Source organism: Gossypium raimondii, chromosome 9 (assembly GCF_025698545.1).
Source record: "Gossypium raimondii isolate GPD5lz chromosome 9, ASM2569854v1, whole genome shotgun sequence".
NCBI classification, from domain to species: Eukaryota; Viridiplantae; Streptophyta; class Magnoliopsida; order Malvales; family Malvaceae; genus Gossypium; species Gossypium raimondii.
Window position 1 is genome coordinate 7,928,417 of NC_068573.1, and position 23,759 is coordinate 7,952,175.

At 32.4% G+C, this 23,759-nt stretch overlaps 1 protein-coding gene and 1 pseudogene across 3 annotated transcripts; both read left to right on the forward strand.

Annotated features, from left to right (window-relative positions):
- Positions 1–519: 519 nt before the first annotated feature.
- Positions 520–2,142, forward strand: LOC105798320 (polygalacturonase-like; annotated as a pseudogene). The gene is made up of 4 exons (XR_008188617.1): positions 520–690; positions 782–1,093; positions 1,215–1,729; positions 1,807–2,142. The product of XR_008188617.1 is annotated as a polygalacturonase-like (transcript).
- Positions 2,143–6,515: 4,373 nt separating this feature from the next.
- LOC105774829 (polygalacturonase) lies at positions 6,516–14,654 on the forward strand. Of its 2 annotated transcripts, none has more exons than XM_052620601.1 (4): positions 6,516–6,705; positions 6,797–7,108; positions 13,804–14,319; positions 14,397–14,654. In XM_052620601.1, the coding sequence occupies exons 1-4, from the start codon at positions 6,565–6,567 to the stop codon at positions 14,652–14,654; spliced, it is 1,227 nt and encodes a 408-aa protein (XP_052476561.1). In that variant the 5' UTR covers positions 6,516–6,564. The 2 variants fall into 2 exon arrangements, with proteins under 2 accessions (XP_052476561.1, XP_012452852.2); XM_012597398.2 differs by lacking the exons at positions 13,804–14,319; positions 14,397–14,654 and adding exons at positions 7,230–7,745; positions 7,823–8,158 and having other exon boundaries at positions 6,523–6,705.
- Positions 14,655–23,759: the final 9,105 nt, after the last annotated feature.

Genomic DNA, 23,759 nt, shown 5'->3' on the forward strand with positions numbered 1-23,759 from the left:
GTGAAGTTTAGGCTGAAGTCCAGGGCGAATGTTAGCTCGACTAGGTATTATAGGGCCAGGAAAACAGTGATTGAGAAGAGTGCTAGAAACCACCAGAATTGCATTCGGCAATATGGTGTGAACCTTCGTCAACCACCAAACCACATTACTGTATCAACAATTTTTATTGAATAATTAGGATTATACTTTTCGAAATAACATTGATAAATTTAACGGAACATAATTATATTCGCCACCATCTAGTAAAGATATTATTTTGAAGATAAAATGTAAAATAATGCTTTTCAATCTTTCCATAATAAAATCCTTTCACATAGTTTAAATTATTAAAGTTGTGAAAAAATTAACCACAAAACTATCTAACAAATGCGAAGTTGATATTAAAGAAACAAGCTAATCATAGATATTGAAGCTTGGCCATATGACTTTTCCACATTGATTAAATAGTAATATATTTGGTTGGTTGTAATTTTCTCAAAATTTCTATATATTTGGAAAAAAACAAAAGGAAAAGCCATTCTTCGTGTAATTTCAAAACCAAATAAAAACATGGCACCACACCTTAATATTGTTCCTTCCATGTTTGTGCTTTTATTATTATTCATTTCAGCCTCTAAAGTTCAATCAGGCGCTATTGATGTTGTTGCCAAGTTTGGCGCAAAAGCTGACGGGAAAACGGATTTGAGTAAGGCAAGTTGAATTGCTCTTAACTTTGTACCCAAAGGCAAAAATATGAAAAAAATTATATTTCAAACTGATGTCTTTATTCATTTCATTTTAGCCATTTTTGGATGCTTGGAAAGAAGCATGTGCCTCTGTAACCCCATCAACAGTTGTGATTCCTAAAGGGACATATTTATTATCAAAAGTAAACTTAGAAGGTCCATGCAAGGCTCCTATTGAGATTAATGTTCAGGGCACTATAAAGGCTCCGGCTGATCCCAGTGCTTTCAAGGACCCTAATTGGGTTAGATTCTATAGTATTGAAAATTTCAAAATGTCCGGCGGAGGAATTTTCGATGGTCAGGGAAGCATTGCTTATGAGAAGAATAAAGATCCCCACAATCGTGCATTTCGTGTCAAACTCCCCGTTGTCAGCTTTCTTCCCTCTTGCCAAAATTTATTTTTTCTCTTTCCTCTTATTATTATCCAAATATAATTATAACTAACATCTTTGTTTCGTGTGTTACTTTGTTAACTCCAAAATTAAACAGAATATAAGGTTTGACTTTTTGACCAACGCATTGATACAAGATATAACTAGCAAAGACAGTAAACTATTCCACGTTAATGTTTTTGCATGCAAAAACATTACCCTCGAACGTTTCAAGGTAGAGGCACCGGCAGATAGCCCAAACACAGATGGGATTCACATGGGCAAATCAGACGGGGTAAATCTTATTGGATGTGACATTAAAACTGGTGATGATTGTATTTCTATCGGAGATGGCACTAAAAATTTGGCCATAAAAGATATCACTTGTGGACCAGGACATGGTATAAGTATCGGTAGTCTTGGAAAGTACCCAAATGAAGAGCCAGTTGAGGAGTTAAAGTCACAAACTGCACCATCACTAATACTTCGAATGGAGCTCGAATCAAAACTTGGCCAGGCGAATCTCCTGGGGTAGTATCAGATGTACATTTTGAGGATATTATCGTGAATAATGTCTCTTCCCCTATCCTAATTGATCAAAAATATTGCCCATGGAGCAAATGCAAGATAAATGTATGTACATTCTTATCAAAATCCTAATAGAGTGACAATATTTAATTGATCATTGAATCATTGTTGTGTTGATGCAGGAAGAATCGAAAGTTAAACTAAGCAACATTAGCTTCAAGAACATCCGTGGCACATCTGCGCTTCCAGAAGCTATCAAGTTTATTTGCAGCGGTTCTTCGCCATGTCAAAATGTGGAACTTGCAGACATTGATATTAAGCACACCGGACCTGAACCCGCAACATCCCAATGTTTGAATGTCAAGCCTATAACTAGTGGCAAATTAAACCCGACTCCATGTTCCAGCCCTGTCCCAAAAACCCTAAGTGCCACCGCTTAAAGCATACCAACAAATTCAATGCAATTGTAATTAATATATTTATTCATATTACATAAAAACAGTTCTTTTTCATTTTAATTCTTTTCCATTATTAAACTTTTGCTATGAATTCAATGCTTTTAATACACACATCAATACAAAGAGCCGAAATGTGATAAAATTTAGTTAATTTAAACTAATAACAAAACCATCACTGAGTTTCTAGATTGAATTAGAATTAATTATTGAAATTTTCTTTATCTACGTACAATTTTTTTATAAAAACCATCTCCCAACACAGCAGTTTTAAGGAAAAATAAAATATTAAATTTGAGATTTTAATTAAAATGAAAGTTCGTCGTCCAAATTTTTTGAACAACATATTCCTGTATTATTTGTGTGCTTAAACATATGATTATATTTGTGCATTGGTTTGTTTCTTTTTCTGTTGACGTAACATTTTTCATGAAAGAAGATGTGATGGTTACCATGAGATATGATAATATCATTTTGGGTGAACGGATATAAATGAAAGGGATTGGGGATATCCTATGAGGCTATAGCACATACGAAAAATTCATTGGACGAGCACTTGGTGAGTTGTTTTCATAATGAGTTATAATAAGAAGAGGTCGGTCATGACACTTAAGTACAAACTATTCGAGCTCTAATTATATATCCGGTGGGCCCTCTATTAGCTCTATAGATTCTCGAAGGTTTGCATTTGAATTGATGAGATGAATAAATAAAATTGATGAATTACAGAAAAGGATTGAATGTATCACTATCCGTAGTGAATGGAATTTCTCGTTATAAAAGAGAGATGACTTAAAGACTAAATTAATTTATTCAATTATTATTTAATTAATAGAAATCACTTGAACGGTGTTTGAAGTAAAAATTAAATTAATTAATAAACGCAATCTGGTTGAACAAGATAATTAAATTCATTTACTCATAGATTCTAGTGTGGTAAATATGTCATGAATTTAACGGAACTAGAACTAGGTTTGGAAAATAATTTAATTGTGTGAATTAGTAAAATTTATTTCAATTAATTAATTAAATTATTAATATTTTGGGAAATAGAAAATTTTTTATTTGGTTGGTTAAATTATATGAGTCGATTAAATTACTAAATGGCACATATAATTACACCAAATACATGAGATAGACCCGATGACCCATCTCACGTAAGATGGGCGACAACCCTATCTCTAAAGAGAGGGTGTTGAAGCCCATACATATTCCTACTAGAGAATTATGTGTATTCTCTCTTAAAATGTTATTATATTTTTCTTCTTCTTGTTCGACCAAGACTCTTGCGATTTTTCTATAAATAGAGAGCATAGGCTAGGTCAACCACACACGATGTGAAGCACCGACATCGTAAAACTTTATTGAGATTTAATTCAAAAAAAATTCTAAATATGAATGTTTACTTTTTTAGTTTTTGGCCCATAAAGGGACATCAATATTCGCCACTCCAACATCAATAGAAAGTTTTCATAGCTTTCATCCGTTCATGGATTAGAGCCTACGCTTTAACTAGCCGAGGTTTTTGAATAGTTGAGAAGATCGTGTTGGTAGAATATTGAGAAACAACTTAGACCGCCTAATCCGGAGCACAAGTATGATTTTGGTAAAAGGGTTTGTCCCTATAAATATGACAACTGCTTGGGTTTAGAAAATTTTAATTTTTTTGTTGTTCAAAAAAATTATTTTCTAAACGAATGTTTCCAACACAATCAAGAATGATCTCTAATTTCTAAATTGAATAGGTCAGTAGTAATTACTAGGTCTTTACAGTCCACAGCCAAAACTGGCGCTTTTCTAATCTCCCAACTTCTTCGACAAACTTGCACAGCGTCTGTCTTCTCGAATGTTCGAATCTATTGGGGACTCATTAACCACATTATTCGATAATGATGCGACACCATTTTATGTTTAATTATTGCATATAAAAAAATTGAACCCCAAAAAGGAGAATGAGAGAACATTTTGTGGAACTGTATAAAGATTTTTAGAAAGGAGGAGATTTACATCGAGATTAAGTGTAGTGTTTGGGTATCTTGCGATTATCACTTAAAGATCCCTAAATTTGTTGATGTGATTTGTAGTTTTTGCTTTTAGATTCTCGAAGGTTAGTCTCTTTTTCTTATTTTTGTGTGTTTGGCTTGAAACCTTTTTTTCATGGTTTCTTTTCTGATTCGGGGTTCATGTTGGAAATGCATTTAGAAAAGTAGCTAGGGTAGGAACATTAGAGTTTTAATTTCTATAGTAAAATGAGAATTTATCGTGACATCTAAAGTAATAAATTTGATCAAATTAAATCGTTATGGTCCAAGGCTTAGGGGATGTCCAAGTCGCAACGAAAGTTTGGGAGATGCCTTCATTGTCTTGATCAATTCGAATAGTTGTCCAATGTCTTCAACCTTTCTACTGAACGATTTTCTTCCCAATTCTTGAACACTCAGGTGCTTGGAAAGTGGGATGTCACTGAAAAAGTAAAGCACAAGACGTGAATCGAGACTTCTCAAGCAGCTATGCATCTAGCTCTTTGCGTCCTATCCAAAGCTGAAAAGAAGACGTAAACCGAGACTAATCAAGGAGGTATGTCAACTACGTCTTTGTGTTCTACCCAATCAAAAACAACTCCTATAATTCAATTATTCTCTTTAGAAGAATGTCATTATAATCTTAAAAATCTAAATTACAAAGTCTGAAAAGATAGAATTGATTTGAGTTGAAAGAAAATAAAATCTAACTAATATTTCAATAAATTTCAACAAAGTTTTCTCTTAGTATATATTGTCCTTGGTTTTTTTTTTTACATAAATTGGGTATTGATAAAGAAACATATGATAGAGTTATATTTGTATCCGATGTACATAAAACAAATAATATAGAAGAACTAAAGTCCAACTAGGACATTTTTAACCCCATGGCCAGCGACTCCAAGAGATAATTCTCTTTGTGTGTGGAGCCACACTTACCTTAGTGGTTTGTTCTCCAGTTTAATTATACGAGCCTACCTCTCTTGACTTAAATAAGAAATCAAGACCATATGATTATCTAACCCAATAGCATATATTCTTCCATGAATTAAGTTTTTGAAATTAATTATTTCATTAAATTTAATTATTTCCATTACTTAATCTACAAAACCCCATTCAATTTTTGTTAGAATCATGAAAGCTTTTCCATACTAGAATTTATATGCAAATTAATTTAATTATTTGAACAGGAAATAACTACGTTAACTACTTAATTTAATCCTCACTTTGGACTTATTTATTTAATTTATTCATTGAATTAAATAACAAACCGACGGAATTAAATTAATTTCGTGTCATCTTTTCCATTCTCATGAAATCGCATTTACATGGAATAGTAATTCATTCCATCTAATTCTAATATATCAGTTCATCCATGCATTCAATCAGTTCTTATTATGCAATCTACTTAGAGTTATATTAAGCTAGCAGAGGATCGATCGTACATAAATAATTAGGGCTTAAATAAAATCTTAATTAGAATTTATTTAGTTGTAGACTCAATCTACTAAAAGTGCCATGATCGATCTCACCAATATATAATGTTACGAAAGCTAAGCTTGTAAAGCTTTGTCCATTTACCTTGTCAAATGCATGTTACTATCATAGAATGCCGATCATCTATTTAGGTTCAATATTTTCCCACTAATTCGATCCATTTTATCTCATGGTCAGTTTGTATCTTCTAGAATGAGGGTAAAGGTGAACGTGAGGATTCATAAAAGGGTGATAATGAAAGGGGTGGTGTTGGTGATGAAAAGTCATACCTTGTGAAATTCGATACGTGTTAGATGGGGATGATGATAAGAAATTACAAGATGCTTGAGAGAAGTTGAGGAAATTAAAAGATAAAAGTAAATCTATTTGGAAAGAGAAGTCAAATGGCCATCAGGTTTTCACTAATAATTGTTACGTGGGTGAAGTTTAGGCTGAAGTCCAGGGCGAATGTTAGCTCGACTAGGTATTATAGGGCCAGGAAAACAGTGATTGAGAAGAGTGCTAGAAACCACCAGAATTGCATTCGGCAATATGGTGTGAACCTTCGTCAACCACCAAACCACATTACTGTATCAACAATTTTTATTGAATAATTAGGATTATACTTTTGGAAATAACATTGATAAATTTAACGGAACATAATTACATTCGCCACCATCTAGTAAAGATATTATTTTGAAGATAAAATGTAAAATAATGCTTTTCAATCTTTCCATAATAAAATCCTTTCACATAGTTTAAATTATTAAAGTTGTGAAAAAATTAACCACAAAACTATCTAACCGTGCGAAGTTGATATTAAAGAAACAAGCTAATCATAGATATTGAAGCTTGGCCATATGACTTTTCCACATTGATTAAATAGTAATATATTTGGTTGGTTGTAATTTTCTCAAAATTTCTATATATTTGGAAAAAAACAAAAGGAAAAGCCATTCTTCGTGTAATTTCAAAACCAAATAAAAACATGGCACCACACCTTAATATTGTTCCTTCCATGTTTGTGCTTTTATTATTATTCATTTCAGCCTCTAAAGTTCAATCAGGCGCTATTGATGTTGTTGCCAAGTTTGGCGCAAAAGCTGACGGGAAAACGGATTTGAGTAAGGCAAGTTGAATTGCTCTTAACTTTGTACCCAAAGGCGAAAATATGAAAAAAATTATATTTCAAACTGATGTCTTTATTCATTTCATTTTAGCCATTTTTGGATGCTTGGAAAGAAGCATGTGCCTCTGTAACCCCATCAACAGTTGTGATTCCTAAAGGGACATATTTATTATCAAAAGTAAACTTAGAAGGTCCATGCAAGGCTCCTATTGAGATTAATGTTCAGGGCACTATAAAGGCTCCGGCTGATCCCAGTGCTTTCAAGGACCCTAATTGGGTTAGATTCTATAGTATTGAAAATTTCAAAATGTCCGGCGGAGGAATTTTCGATGGTCAGGGAAGCATTGCTTATGAGAAGAATAAAGATCCCCACAATCGTGCATTTCGCGTCAAACTCCCCGTTGTCAGCTTTCTTCCCTCTTGCCAAAATTTATTTATTCTCTTTCCTCTTATTGTTATCCAAATATAATTATAACTAACATCTTTGTTTCGTGTGTTACTTTGTTAACTCCAAAATTAAACAGAATATAAGGTTTGACTTTTTGACCAACGCATTGATACAAGATATAACTAGCAAAGACAGTAAACTATTCCACGTTAATGTTTTTGCATGCAAAAACATTACCCTCGAACGTTTCAAGGTAGAGGCACCGGCAGATAGCCCAAACACAGATGGGATTCACATGGGCAAATCAGACGGGGTAAATCTTATTGGATGTGACATTAAAACTGGTGATGATTGTATTTCTATCGGAGATGGCACTAAAAATTTGGCCATAAAAGATATCACTTGTGGACCAGGACATGGTATAAGTATCGGTAGTCTTGGAAAGTACCCAAATGAAGAGCCAGTTGAGGGAGTTAAAGTCACAAACTGCACCATCACTAATACTTCGAATGGAGCTCGAATCAAAACTTGGCCAGGCGAATCTCCTGGGGTAGTATCAGATGTACATTTTGAGGATATTATCGTGAATAATGTCTCTTCCCCTATCCTAATTGATCAAAAATATTGCCCATGGAGCAAATGCAAGATAAATGTATGTACATTCTTATCAAAATCCTAATAGAGTGACAATATTTAATTGATCATTGAATCATTGTTGTGTTGATGCAGGAAGAATCGAAAGTTAAACTAAGCAACATTAGCTTCAAGAACATCCGTGGCACATCTGCGCTTCCAGAAGCTATCAAGTTTATTTGCAGCGGTTCTTCGCCATGTCAAAATGTGGAACTTGCAGACATTGATATTAAGCACACCGGACCTGAACCCGCAACATCCCAATGTTTGAATGTCAAGCCTATAACTAGTGGCAAATTAAACCCGACTCCATGTTCCAGCCCTGTCCCAAAAACCCTAAGTGCCACCGCTTAAAGCATACCAACAAATTCAATGCAATTGTAATTAATATATTTATTCATATTACATAAAAGCAGTTCTTTTTCATTTTAATTCTTTTCCATTATTAAACTTTTGTTATGAATTCAATGCTTTTAATACACACATCAATACAAAGAGCCGAAATGTGATAAAATTTAGTTAATTTAAACTAATAACAAAACCATCACTGAGTTTCTAGATTGAATTAGAATTAATTATTGAAATTTTCTTTATCTACGTACAATTTTTTATAAAAACCATCTCCCAACACAGCAGTTTTAAGGAAAAATAAAATATTAAATTTGAGATTTTAATTAAAATGAAAGTTCGTCGTCCAAATTTTTTGAACAACATATTCCTGTATTATTTGTGTGCTTAAACATATGATTATATTTGTGCATTGGTTTGTTTCTTTTTCTGTTGACGTAACATTTTTCATGAAAGAAGATGTGATGGTTACCATGAGATATGATAATATCATTTTGGGTGAACGGATATAAATGAAAGGGATTGGGGATATCCTATGAGGCTATAGCACATACGAAAAATTCATTGGACGAGCACTTGGTGAGTTGTTTTCATAATGAGTTATAATAAGAAGAGGTCGGTCATGACACTTAAGTACAAACTATTCGAGCTCTAATTATATATCCAGTGGGCCCCTCTATTAGCTCTATAGATTCTCGAAGGTTTGCATTTGAATTGATGAGATGAATAAATAAAATTGATGAATTACAGAAAAGGATTGAATGTATCACTATCCGTAGTGAATGGAATTTCTCGTTATAAAAGAGAGATGACTTAAAGACTAAATTAATTTATTCGAATTATTATTTAATTAATAGAAATCACTGAACCGGTGTTTGAAGTAAAAATTAAATTAATTAATAAATGCAATCTGGTTGAACAAGATAATTAAATTCATTTACTCATAGATTCTAGTGTGGTAAATATGTCATGAATTTAACGGAACTAGAACTAGGTTTGGAAAATAATTTAATTGTGTGAATTAGTAAAATTTATTTCAATTAATTAATTAAATTATTAATATTTTGGGAAATAGAAAATTTTTTATTTGGTTGGTTAAATTATATGAGTCGATTAAATTACTAAATGGCACATATAATTACACCAAATACATGAGATAGACCCGATGACCCATCTCACGTAAGATGGGCGACAACCCTATCTCTAAAGAGAGGGTGTTGAAGCCCATACATATTCCTACTAGAGAATTATGTGTATTCTCTCTTAAAATGTTATTATATTTTTCTTCTTCTTGTTCGACCAAGACTCTTGCGATTTTTCTATAAATAGAGAGCATAGGCTAGGTCAACCACACACGATGTGAAGCACCGACATCGTAAAACTTTATTGAGATTTAATTCAAAAAAAATTCTAAATATGAATGTTTACTTTTTTAGTTTTTGGCCCATAAAGGGACATCAATATTCGCCACTCCAACATCAATAGAAAGTTTTCATAGCTTTCATCCGTTCATGGATTAGAGCCTACGCTTTAACTAGCTGAGGTTTTTGAATAGTTCAGAGGATCGTGTTGGTAGAATATTGAGAAACAACTTAGACCGCCTAATCCGGAGCACAAGTATGATTTTGGTAAAAGGGTTTGTCCCTATAAATATGACAACTGCTTGGGTTTAGAAAATTTTAATTTTTTTGTTGTTCAAAAAAATTATTTTCTAAACGAATGTTTCCAACACAATCAAGAATGATCTCTAATTTCTAAATTGAATAGGTCAGTAGTAATTACTAGGTCTTTACAGTCCACAGCCAAAACTGGCGCTTTTCTAATCTCCCAACTTCTTCGACAAACTTGCACAGCGTCTGTCTTCTCGAATGTTCGAATCTATTGGGGACTCATTAACCACATTATTCGATAATGATGCGACACCATTTTATGTTTAATTATTGCATATAAAAAAAATTGAACCCCAAAAAGGAGAATGAGAGAACATTTTGTGGAGCTGTATAAAGATTTTTAGAAAGGAGCGAGATTACATCGAGATTAAGTGTAGTGTTTGGGTATCTTGCGATTATCACTTAAAGATCCCTAAATTTGTTGATGTGATTTGTAGTTTTTGCCTTTAGATTCTCAAAGGTTAGTCTCTTTTTCTTATTTTTGTGTGTTTGGCTTGAAACCTTTTTTTCATGGTTTCTTTTCTGATTCGGGGTTCATGTTGGAAATGCATTTAGAAAAGTAGCTAGGGTAGGAACATTAGAGTTTTAATTTCTATAGTAAAATGAGAATTTATCGTGACATCTAAAGTAATAAATTTGATCAAATTAAATCGTTATGGTCCAAGGCTTAGGGGATGTCCAAGTCGCAACGAAAGTTTGGGAGATGCCTTCATTGTCTTGATCAATTCGAATAGTTGTCCAATGTCTTCAACCTTTCTACTGAACGATTTTCTTCCCAATTCTTGAACACTCAGGTGCTTGGAAAGTGGGATGTCACTGAAAAAGTAAAGCACAAGACGTGAATCGAGACTTCTCAAGCAGCTATGCATCTAGCTCTTTGCGTCCTATCCAAAGCTGAAAAGAAGACGTAAACCGAGACTAATCAAGGAGGTATGTCAACTACGTCTTTGTGTTCTACCCAATCAAAAACAACTCCTATAATTCAATTATTCTCTTTAGAAGAATGTCATTATAATCTTAAAAATCTAAATTACAAAGTCTGAAAAGATAGAATTGATTTGAGTTGAAAGAAAATAAAATCTAACTAATATTTCAATAAATTTCAACAAAGTTTTCTCTTAGTATATATTGTCCTTGGTTTTTTTTTTTACATAAATTGGGTATTGATAAAGAAACATATGATAGAGTTATATTTGTATCCGATGTACATAAAACAAATAATATAGAAGAACTAAAGTCCAACTAGGACATTTTTAACCCCATGGCCAGCGACTCCAAGAGATAATTCTCTTTGTGTGTGGAGCCACACTTACCTTAGTGGTTTGTTCTCCAGTTTAATTATACGAGCCTACCTCTCTTGACTTAAATAAGAAATCAAGACCATATGATTATCTAACCCAATAGCATATATTCTTCCATGAATTAAGTTATTTGAAATTAATTATTTCATTAAATTTAATTATTTCCATTACTTAATCTACAAAACCCCATTCAATTTTTGTTAGAATCATGAAAGCTTTTCCATACTAGAATTTATATGCAAATTAATTTAATTATTTGAACAGTAAAATAACTACGTTAACTACTTAATTTAATCCTCACTTTGGACTTATTTATTTAATTTATTCATTGAATTAAATAACAAACCGACGGAATTAAATTAATTTCGTGTCATCTTTTCCATTCTCATGAAATCGCATTTACATGGAATAGTAATTCATTCCATCTAATTCTAATATATCATTTCATCCATGCATTCAATCAGTTCTTATTATGCAATCTACTTAGAGTTATATTAAGCTAGCAGAGGGATCGATCGTACATAAATAATTAGGGCTTAAATAAAATCTTAATTAGAATTTATTTAGTTGTAGACTCAATCTACTAAAAGTACCATGATCGATCTCCCCAATATATAATGTTACGAAAGCTAAGCTTGTAAAGCTTTGTCCATTTACCTTGTCAAATGCATGTTACTATCATAGAATGCCGATCATCTATTTAGGTTCAACATTTTCCCACTAATTCGATCCATTTTATCTCATGGGCAGTTTGTATCTTCTAGAATGAGGGGTGAGGATGAGGGTAAAGGTGAACGTGAGGATTCATAAAAGGGTGAAAATGAAAGGGGAGGTGTTGGTGATGAAAAGTCATACCTATTGAAATTAGATACGTGTTAGATGGAGATGATGATAAGAAATTACAAGATGCTTGAGAGAATTTGAGGAAATTAAAAGATAAAAGTAAATCTATTTGGAAAGAGAAGTCAAATGCCCATCAGGTTTTCACTAATAATTGTTACGTGGGTGAAGTTTAGGCTGAAGTCCAGGGCAAATGTTAGCTCGACTAGGTATTATAGGGCCAGGAAAACAGTGATTGAGAAGAGTGCTAGAAACCACCATAATTGCTTTCGACAATATGGTGTGAACCTTCGTCAACCGCCAAACCACATTATTGTATCAACAATTTTTATTGAATTATTAGGATTATACTTTTCAAAATAACATTGATAAATTTAACAGAACATAATTATATTCGCCACCATCTAGTAAAGGTATTATTTTGAAGATAAAATGTAAAATAATGCTTTTCAATCTTTCCATAATAAAATCCTTTCACATAGTTAAAATTATTAAAGTTGTGAAAAAATTAACCACAAAACTATCTAACCGCGCTAAGTTGATATTAAAGAAACAAGCTATTGAAATTAGATACGTGTTAGATGGAGATGATGATAAGAAATTACAAGATGCTTGAGAGAAGTTGAGGAAATTAAAAGATAAAAGCAAATCTATTTGGAAAGAGAAGTCAAATGCCCAGCAGGTTTTCACTAATAATTGTTACGTGGGTGAAGTTTAGTCTGAAGTCCAGGGCGAATGTTTGCTCGACTAGGTATTATAGGGCCAGGAAAACAGTGATTGGGAAGAGTGCTAGAAACCAGTAGAATTGCTTTCGGCAATATGGTGTGAACTTTCGTCAACCACCAAACCACATTACTGTATCAACAATTTTTATTGAATAATTAGGATTATACTTTTCAAAATAACATTGATAAATTTAACGGAACATAATTATGTTCACCACCATCTAGTAAAGATATTATTTTGAAGATAAAATGTAAAATAATGCTTTTCAATCATTCCATATTAAAATCGTTTCACATAGTTTATATTATTAAAGTTGTGAAAACATTAACCACAAAACTATCTAACTGCGAAGTTGATATTAAAGAAACAAGCTAATCATAGATATTAAAGCTTGGCCATATGACTTTTCCACATTAATTAAATAGTAATATATTTGATTGGTTTTAATTTTCTCAAACTTTCTATATATGTAGAAAAAAAAAAAGGAAAAGCCATTGTTCTTGTAATTTCAAAACAAAATAAAAACATGGCACCACACCTTAATATTGTTTCTTCCATTTTTGTGCTTTTATTATCTTTCATTTCAGCCTCTGAAGTTCAATCAGACGCTATTGATGTTGTTACCAAGTTTGGCGCAAAAGCTGACGGGAAAACGGATTTGAGTAAGGCAAGTTGAATTGCTCTTAACTTTGCACCCAAAGGTGAAAATATGAAAAAAAATTATATTTCAAACTAATGTCTTTATTCATTTCATTTTAGCCATTTTTGGATGCTTGGAAAGAAGCATGTGCCTCTGTAACCCCATCAACAATTGTGATTCCTAAAGGGACATATTTATTATCAAAAGTAAACTTAGAAGGTCCATGCAAGGCTCCTATTGAGATTAATGTTCAGGGCACTATATAGGCTCCGGCTGATCCTAATGCTATCAAAGACCCTAATTGGGTTAGATTCTATAGTATTAAAATTTTCAAAATGTTCGGCGAAGGAATTTTCGATTGTCAGGGAAGCATTGCTTATGAGAAGAACAAAGATCCTCACAATCGTGAATTTCGTGTCAAACTTCCCGTTGTCAGCTTTCTTCCCTCTTGCAAAAATTTATTTATTCTCTTTCCTCTTGTTATTATCAAAATATAATTATAACTAACATTTTTCTTTCGTGTGTTACTTTGTTAACTCCAAAATTAAACAGAATATAAGGTTTGACTTTTTGACCAACGCATTGATACAAGATATAACTAGCAAAGACAGTAAACTATTCCACGTTAATGTTTTTGCATGCAAAAACATTACCCTCGAACGTTTCAAGGTAGAGGCACCGGCAGATAGCCCAAACACAGATGGGATTCACATGGGCAAACCAGACGGGGTAAATATTATTGGATGTGACATTAAAACTGGTGATGATTGTATTTCTATCGGAGATGGCACTAAAAATCTGGACATAAAAGATATAACTTGTGGACCAGGACATGGTATAAGTATCGGTAGTCTTGGAAAGTTCCCAAATGAAGAGCCAGTTGAGGGAGTTAAAGTCACAAACTGCACTGTCACTAATACTTCGAATGGAGCTCGAATCAAAACTTGGCCAGGCGAATCTCCTGGGATAGTATCATATATACATTTTGAGGATATTATCGTGAATAATGTCTCTTCCCCTATCCTAATTGATCAAAAATATTGCCCATGGAGTAAATGCAAGATAAATGTATGTACATTCTTATCAAAATCCTAATAGAGTGACAATATTTAATTGATCATTGAATCATTGTTGTGTTGATGCAGGAAGAATCGAAAGTTAAACTAAGCAACATTAGCTTCAAGAACATCCGTGGCACATCTGCGCTTCCAGAAGCTGTCAAGTTTATTTGCAGCGGTTCTTCGCCATGTCAAAATGTGGAACTTGCGGACATTGATATTAAGCACACCGGAGCTGAACCTGCAACATCCCAATGTTTGAATGTCAAGCCTATAACTAGTGGCAAATTAAACCCGACTCCATGTTCTAGCCTTGTCCCAAAAGCCCTAAGCGCCACCGCTTAAAGCATACCAACAAATTTAATGTAATTGTAATTAATATATTTATTCATATTATATAAAAACAGTTCTTTTTCATTTTAATTCTTTACCATTATTAAACTTTTGCTTTGAATTCAATGCTTTTAATATACACATCAATACAAAGAGCCAAAATGTGATAAAATTTAGTTCATTTAAACTAATAACAAAACCATTTCTGAGTTTCTAGATTGAATTAGAATTAATTATTGAAGGTTTCTTTATCTAAGTATAATTTTTTTTATAAAAACCATCTTCCAACATAGTAGTTTTAAGGAAAAATAAAATATTAAATTTGAGATTTTAGGGCTATTTATATAGGGTTAAATGTTCGCAAAAATGGGTATATGAGGTAATTGTGAAAATTGACTTGTTTTAATATTAAGGATTAAATTGAATAAAGTGTAAAAGTTTAGTGTAATTGTGAAAAAAATTTAAATAAGGAGGAATATGTACTAAATTGAATGTTATATGAAATTAAAGCTAATAAATTGAGTTAAAATATTTTATAGATCAAGAACAAGTAAAGAACCGAGGAAAAGGGAAAGTTGTTCAATAATTCCTGAACTTTTGCTATCACTACAGTGTAACCCTGGTAAGTTCATACGGTTTTGTTTGTATAAATTAAAATGTTAAATTAACTGTGAATTCGGATTGTTGGATATTTTGAAATTTTTGAATTGTAGTAAATGGATGTGAGTCGAGAAAGTAATTGATTTGAGCATTGTTACTTGATAATATATTGAGCCGATGAACGTAGGATAGGATACAATTGGTATGCCAATAGGTTTTTAATACGTGCGATATGGGTTTGACTTGTGATGAGATGGTGATTATTGATTCATTACTGTTCACTAAATATACCGAAGTCCAACATTCGTTAAGGACTATCGTGTTATATTTACAGTAATTCTGATGTGTTACCTGGGGCAAATGTAAGGCGTTCGGCCATGGCACTTACTGTCCAGGTGTGTTTCATAGGGATGTTAGTCTATGGGCTAGGCACTTGATGCCCAGGTGTGTTCTCAGTTGGTTAAGCTCGTTCGATTATTCTGGTGTGTTCTAGATGGTTAATCGCGTATCCGAATCCATTATATCATTCATTAGGTTAATTTTAAATGGTTATATAACTTTTTGATTGGTAACATGAGTTGATTTTGAATGATCTACTATAATTGAATAGATTATTTATTATGACTATTGATATAAAGACTCACCTATTGAATGGTTGTGATTGACAGGATTATAGTTTATTAACTGTTACTGCGTGATTTATATGTTTATACAGTAAGTTTACTGTTTTAACTTTTGAACTTACTAAGCTCTAGTATAGCTTACTCGTGTCTTTTCTTCAATTTTTTTGTAGATTACTCCTGTCTTTGTGAGTTATGTGGCATGTAATAAGTGTGTTATGTGTTCGATTTGGATAATGACTTCATGTGATGCAACTTTGGTTAGTATAAAGTTGGATGAACTTGTTTGTGTATGTATCTTTGGCTTTAGGTATGTAAATGTCCATGTAAAGTTGTTTTGGTATTTGATGTGAATTTTTTGAAGATATTTGAAATATGGTAAGTTTGATACATGTTTTATGTATGGACATGTGAACTTGAATGCACATTGGCTAGGCAATGAGGGCATATTGGTTAGGCACTTAAGATGTTGGTTTTGGTATGTTTCTATTTGAATATGTTTTTCATGTATGGAAATGATTGATATTGGGTTAGCTTGGTACCTAAGATTTGGTTAAAAAGATGCCTTGTTTTGAAATATTTTTAAGGTGCATACTGTAACATTTATAATCGCTTCTATCACTGAAATAGGGTTATGGAGTACCACTATACATTTTAGAACATTTAGTAACAATAGCATCCAGTTCAGTAGAATAATTAACAATAATTTTAAAAAAATTTAGATCGAAGCAAACATACACTTTTGGAACCTATTTCGGGTTTACAAGTCCTTAAAATTAGTTTGGGGACAATCAGGGACCAATTTGAAACTAATAAAAAAATTTAGGGAAAATTTATAAATTTTCAAAACAGGTGTCACACGGCCATGTCGTGCAGGGGCACGACCTTGTAGCCAACCGTGTGATAGGCAATGTACCTTTCGAAACAATTTCACACGGCTGTATCGTAAGTCGTATGCTAAATTGTATTCAATTCGATGTTGAATCACAGGGTCATGTGTTAGCCCATGTGACATCTACACCTATATTGTTTTGATACACGTTTAGGGCACACACCAGTGTAGGTTGCCCGTGCGCATTACATGGCCGTGTGACAGCCCATGTCCCAGGCTATGTGTGCCCAAAAATGACCAATATCAGGCTCAAATTTCACCCATTTCGATAGGTACCTAAACACATTCAAATACACAACTTTATAAGCCAAAAACCATCTTCAATAACACTCAAACATATCAAACAAATCAACCTATGTACCTAACCAATGTGCCATCATTGGCACCACAATGCATTTCATGACATTACACTTTCAAAGTTGCATATACAATATATGGTTTACACATCAAAACATCTATTTCCATTTCATACCATAGTTCATCATAATGTTAATGTTTTTGTTCTTGATCAACAAGCTTATCTTAGTAAAACATGCCTAATTCCATTTGTTGTTAAACACACAACACAAGTTCAAGTAAAACTTGCTCAAAAATTAAGAATCGATATCATACATAAAAAGGGGTCTTAATACATGCCATATATGCCAATTGAAATCAAAGTCTACCAAATATTTCCAAGATAGTGTGATTTCTTATGTTGATCTAATCTTTCGAGCCCTCAAAACGTAATCTACAAAATGAAACAAATACAGGTAATCTTGAATAAAGCTTAATAAGTTCGTTTAATAAATCAGTAAGCTTTTCCAATCAACATAGTAATAAATTTAAATTTAAATAATGAAGTTCCCGTAAATCGAAACTTTTGTCTGAGAAGTAACAATTTGTATAGTATTTCAATATATTCAGTGATTAATGATCGTTTGAACAGCTTTTAGTAGAACCAGTAGGTATGGCTCGATAAAGCATACTTTTAGTACCAATAGGTGTGGCTCGATAGTTCCTACATTTCAGTAGAATCAGTAGGTATGGCTCGATAACGCATACATTTCAGTCAATTCAGTAGGTATGGCTCAATAGTGCATACATTTCAGTAGATTCAGTGGGTATGGCTCAATAGCACATACATTTCAGTAGGTAACACTCATTTGAGCTTCATTTAGTATATCGGTGGATATCGTTCACTGAACTTATTCAGTAGGTATGGCTCGATAACGCATACATTTCAGTAAATTTAGTAGGTATGACTCAATAGTGCATACATTTCAGAAGATTCAGTAGGTATGGCTCAATAGCGCATACGTTTCAGTAGGTAACACTCATTTGAGCTTCATTCAGTATATCGGGGAATACCGTTCACTGAACTTATTCGATATATAATTTAACAGTCAATAATAGTATACTAACAAAGAATGTAAGAATTATTAGAAGCATAAATAAATGCACGAACTTACAATATTCATTTGAAGTAATGGCTCATAGTATTTCAACTAGTGATCGATGTCATTTCAATTCATTATTTCCATTCCAGATTACACACATCAATACAATCCAATATTATACAATTAAGTTCATATAATACATATATAAATGTACTAAAATTAAACCAAACGTACTTACGTGACATAATTGCAGCAATGACAAAGGTACAGGGACTATTCGAAAATTTTTTATTTTCCTTGATTTTCCACTCGTTCTTGACCTAAAATAATAATTCCATTAAATTCACTAATTCTAACAGAAAAATTAATTCATTTTATGCAATTTAGTCCTTTTTGACGTTTTTACAAAATTGACCACAATATTTCACTTTTATGCAATTTAGTCCTTAAGCTAAAACTTGCAATTTAACCAATATTAAATAAAACCAAGTTTAGACGAACTGTATAAGGCCTCTCTAAGACCATAATTTCTACTATTTCACAAGTCCCTATAATTTTATCACTTTAACGATTTAGTCCTTAAACATTAAAATTACCAAAAATTACCTTACAAAATAGTCCTACCTAGCAACCAAGCTCCATAATATTTCATAAAATTTCAAGAATACACTAAACTAATTAATGGAATAATCCAAAAACATTTGAAAATTTTACAAATTAGTCCCTGAATTAACTAGATTAAGCTAATACGAGCTCAAAAACATAAAAATTACTAAAAAGGAGCAAGATTAACCTACCAAACCCAAGAACCCTAGCTTAGCCGAAGCTTTTCTCTTCTTTCTATGGTGTTTTTGGTTTTTAATTGAAAGAAAAAAGAAGATGAAGCCTTTTTTTCTTTTTATTTGTTAACTTTTATTTTATTTACTTAATTGTCCGTTTACTAAAGTAACCTTTAATATAACCTATAAAACTACTAATTCGTGTCCATACATATCCACAATATATATTGTTTAATTACCATCTAGGTCCATTGATTTACCTTTTAACTAAAAAATCCATTTTTTCATATTTATAATTTAGTCTTTTACATAATTAACCATCCAGACGTTAAAATTTTCTAACCAAAATTTAATGACACTAATAGCATCGTAAATTTTAAATAATTAATATTTACAACCTAACACATTAGAGTTGTGGCCTCGAAATCACCATTTTCGATCATACAAGAAACAAATTAATTAATAAATCCTTATTTAATTAGGATTTCATTGAAATTTTACCACAATCTAGAGAATTCCACATCATTTCTATTATCAAACCATTTAAAGAGGGTCCGATTACACAATTGGTCCTTCAATTATATTAAATTCCAACTAAACAAACTTAATTTCAATTTAACCCTAAACTAATTAGGACTAAAAGAGCAAATAGCTCAAAATTTAGTGGATTAATCATATCCACCACAGCTTGGACTTTTTTACCATGGTTTAATTACCATTTTGGTCCTTTTACTATTTTAAATCTATAACAATTAACTTTGACCTCTTTTACAAATTAAACCATTTATCGTAATTAAACAATAAGTCATCAAAATTATCAGACCAAACTTCAATTCACATATAATACGACTCTGTAAATATTTATGCCTTAAAATACAAAAACGGGGTTCTAATACCTCGTTTTCAATAACCACTTGACTTTTGAACCGAATCATTTATACTAACTTTTAATTCAATTGGTTAAATTCATCAGATCAAAATTCAATATAAAAATTATTATTGACTTGTATAATTTAAATACTAATTATATGAACCTAATTGTCGAATTTGTGGTCCAAAACCACTATTTTTACACCATTAAAAAACGAGATATTACACACACGGCCTAAGACACGGGCTTTCACATGGCCGTATGCCACACGCGACTGTTGGGAAATGTGCCTATATCGTAGTAAACATATAACTGGTTTCTATTTAGTTGAACGATGAATAAATAAATAAAGTTAATTTCACATTTCACTATTATGTCTTTTGTATTTTGCATGCATAGCGAAATTGTGACAAGCAAATATTAGCTCATTGATTGTCTATAGTTCAAACTGAAGATAAGTGTCATTCTATAGAACATTTACATTGTGAGAAAGACAACTTACTTCAGTAGATAATCTAAATGAGTCTGTAATCCTGTAAAAGAATCAAAGTGAGCATTTGATCCAAATACTGAGAAGGATTATTATGTCGTCTACAATTCCAATTGGGGAGATGGATAGTCATGGCTATTTGAGCAATTGGCTCCACGAGTAGACATAGATGTATTCATTGGTAGAATGATAAATTAGATTGGACCCAAGATGAATTAATTTTGAATCCGTTTGTGAGTTAATTCACTTGTAAAGTTCATGGTGTGATTTACCTAAATCCTAAGTTAGTCACTAACTATGCGTATGCAACTCATGTGCTTTGATATAAGTGGAGGCTTATGTCTCTAAAGATGATCGAGCCCATAGCCAGTATGTTGGGTACATGACTTCTATATGGCATGGCTTTACTAGCAGCAGTGGAATTCATAGCTCAATTAAAGAGTTAATGATATCCCCTCATTAGCATTGGGTGGATTTATATGTATATATAAAATGTGGCCACAGGTTGCGTATTCTCGAACGAGAAATTTATCACAGTCATTTTGTCATGCCTAAATTCAAGGTTATCAGAATAGTGGTTTCGAGACCAAAAATCCGATGAGGAAAATTTATTTTTCTTATATTTTTATGGTCTATGATTTCACAAAATGATTTTGTGAAAATTTCGTTTGAAAATTTCGACGTTTGGGCACATAATTTAGTCAAAAGGACTAAATTGTAAAAAGTGCAAAAGTTGAGTTCTACATGTTAGAGGTGCCCAAATGTTATGAAACTTTAAATTGGAGGTCCTTATATGGTAATTAGACCATCGGTTAAGTTGGTAGACAAAAATGGACATGAGATAAGTGAAATAGGAAATTTTAAGTTAAGGGCAATTTGGTAATCTAGTAATAAAAAGAATTAAAAAGGGAAAAACATGGCCAAAAATATCATCTTCTTCATAGTGAACGAAATCAGCAAGGGGGAAGCCATATTTAGGGTTTTTCAAGGCTCCAATCTTCATAGTAAGTGATTCTAGGCCCCGTTTTTAATGCTCTTTACGTTTTTGAGATCCCGGTAGTTTAATTTAGCTATTTCTAGCAATAATTTAACCTAAGGTTTTTATTTGGAAAAATACCCATAGGTTAAAAGTGTTTATTTTTATGTTTAATGGTAAAATATGAAGCTAGAAATTATGTTAAACAACTTTTGCTAGTCGATTTTAAGCTAAAACGAGTAAAACCCCAAAATTGGTAAAATACCTAATGTTCATAAATACATGTTAGAGTGGGAATTTGATGTTGTCATAGAAGATAAAAATGTTCAGCATGTTATAAAACATAAGAATAAGAGATGGAGTTTAATTTTCGAGCCTTGGGGCAAAAATGTAATTATGTAAAAGTTTAGGGGTACAATCGTAATTTTGACAAAATTAGAGTCGAGGGCTGTTTTGATGAATGTGAGTATTAAATAAGTTAAATTTGCTATTTCAGATCAAGAAAAATGAAACTCGAGGTTAGACAAAGGGAAGAATAAAGTTGAAGACTAAGTTGGTGACTTGGGCTATATTTGGTACCGAGGTAAGTTTACGGTAAATAAATGCAATATTTTAATAGTTATTATTAATTTGTTATTTTACAGCAATTATATATTTATTTCATGAATTTATTTAATGCTGACTCAAGTATGAGATGATAGAGAACTAGTGATCCAAGCCCCGTTGAAACATTAGGAAAAGAGATCTCATGTAAGACCATGTCTGGAGCATGGCATTGGCATCCTTGAGATCATGAGAGGTCCCCTGTAAGACCATGTATGGGACATGGGATGGGCACTGATATGAGTACAACCCATGTAATACCATGTCTGGGACATGGCTTTGGCATGTTATGATCAAAAGAGACCCAAGTATCCTTATTATTCCAATGTGGCTCAACGGGCTAGTAAACGAATCATGTACATGAAAGTTCAGTTAAAAGCAAAAATGGCAAGCTCAGGAGAGTTATAAGAGTTAAGAATTTATTAAATTAACAATTTATATTCAACGATGCAGCAAGAGAAGAGTAAGTTATGCACACAAGTATACTAAGTAAACAAGCAAGAGAACTAGAATGCGATTAACTAAAGAGTAAACTAGAGATATAGACACTTGAGTTTACTTATTTGTGTTTAATGTTGTTATTTATTTGCTAGTAAACTTACTAAGCTTTATGCTTACTTTTTTTTTCTCTTTCTCTTATAGTATTGCAAAGCTACTTCAAGGATCCTAAAGAAGTCAGAGATCGTCCACACTATCAACCACAACAACTTGGTATTTTATGATGAACCATGTTTGGGTTATGGCACGTATAGGGACTTAGTTATTTTGAATGTTGATTTTGCTAAAGAATATTATGTAAGTATTTGATGATGACTGGTTATTAAATATGGCTAAGTATGAAGGTGTTTGTTGTTGCAAATGTCTAGGTGATAAATTGTTGTTGCAAATGTCTAGGTGATAAATCATGCATAGAAATCATGAAAGGGTAAAATTTGCAAAGAAACAGATTTCAAGTAGCAACAGTAATGTGACTTTGAAAGCTCACCTAGGATAGTATATAATGAGTTAGAAGGTGAATGATATATAGATTGAAATATTATTGAGTCTATTTTCGTGGAAAATTAACGGTTTAACCAAATGAATTTTATATTTTGAGATATGTGAATTTTAGTGAGACAGGGTCAGATCTATTTTTGGAGTCCCCTATTCTGAGTTTATAAAATCATTAAAAATTGTACAAAAATGGTTATGAGTTATAGTTTATATGTCTAGATTCCTTATTGAGTCTATTTTCTGTAGAAACAAGTAAAAACTTCATATGAAAATCCTACAGTGAGAAAACTTATTTTTAGTGGCAAGAGGTCAGGACAATTAAGTGGTGAAACAAGGGAGAATTTAACTAATAAACTGTACTAATTGGCTAAACCAAAAATTCTAAAAATTTTATGGTAGGAAGATATATAAGTCTAGTTTCAGGAAAAATTTACAGAATAAAATTTTGAGTCCCGTAGCTCGAGTTATAATCAATTTAGTAATTGCTACACGATTGGACAGATTTACTATAAATAGTGAAATTAATTTTCAAAACAAGTTTTTATACTCCGAATTAGTAAGATAAGCTAATTAATGCCTTGTTCTCGACTCCAGCAACGGTCTCGGGTAAGGGGTGTTACATTTTGTTGGTATCAGAGCAGGTTTAGTCAGTTCTCAAAAATATGCAATATGAGTAAGAGTCTTCCTATACATGCCATATTTATATATTTTGATAGTGTGACGACTCCTGACGATTTTAAAATGTTTTGACGACTCCTGACGATTTTAAAATGTTTTCTTTCATAGTTATGGATCCTGAACGAGCTGGTATAGATGAGAGTAATGCTCCTGCTCCCGCCGAAGGGACGGTGCCACCAGATGTTAATGTTAGTGAAAGACCTACATCAGTTAGACAGGGAGGAGGAGCTAGAGAA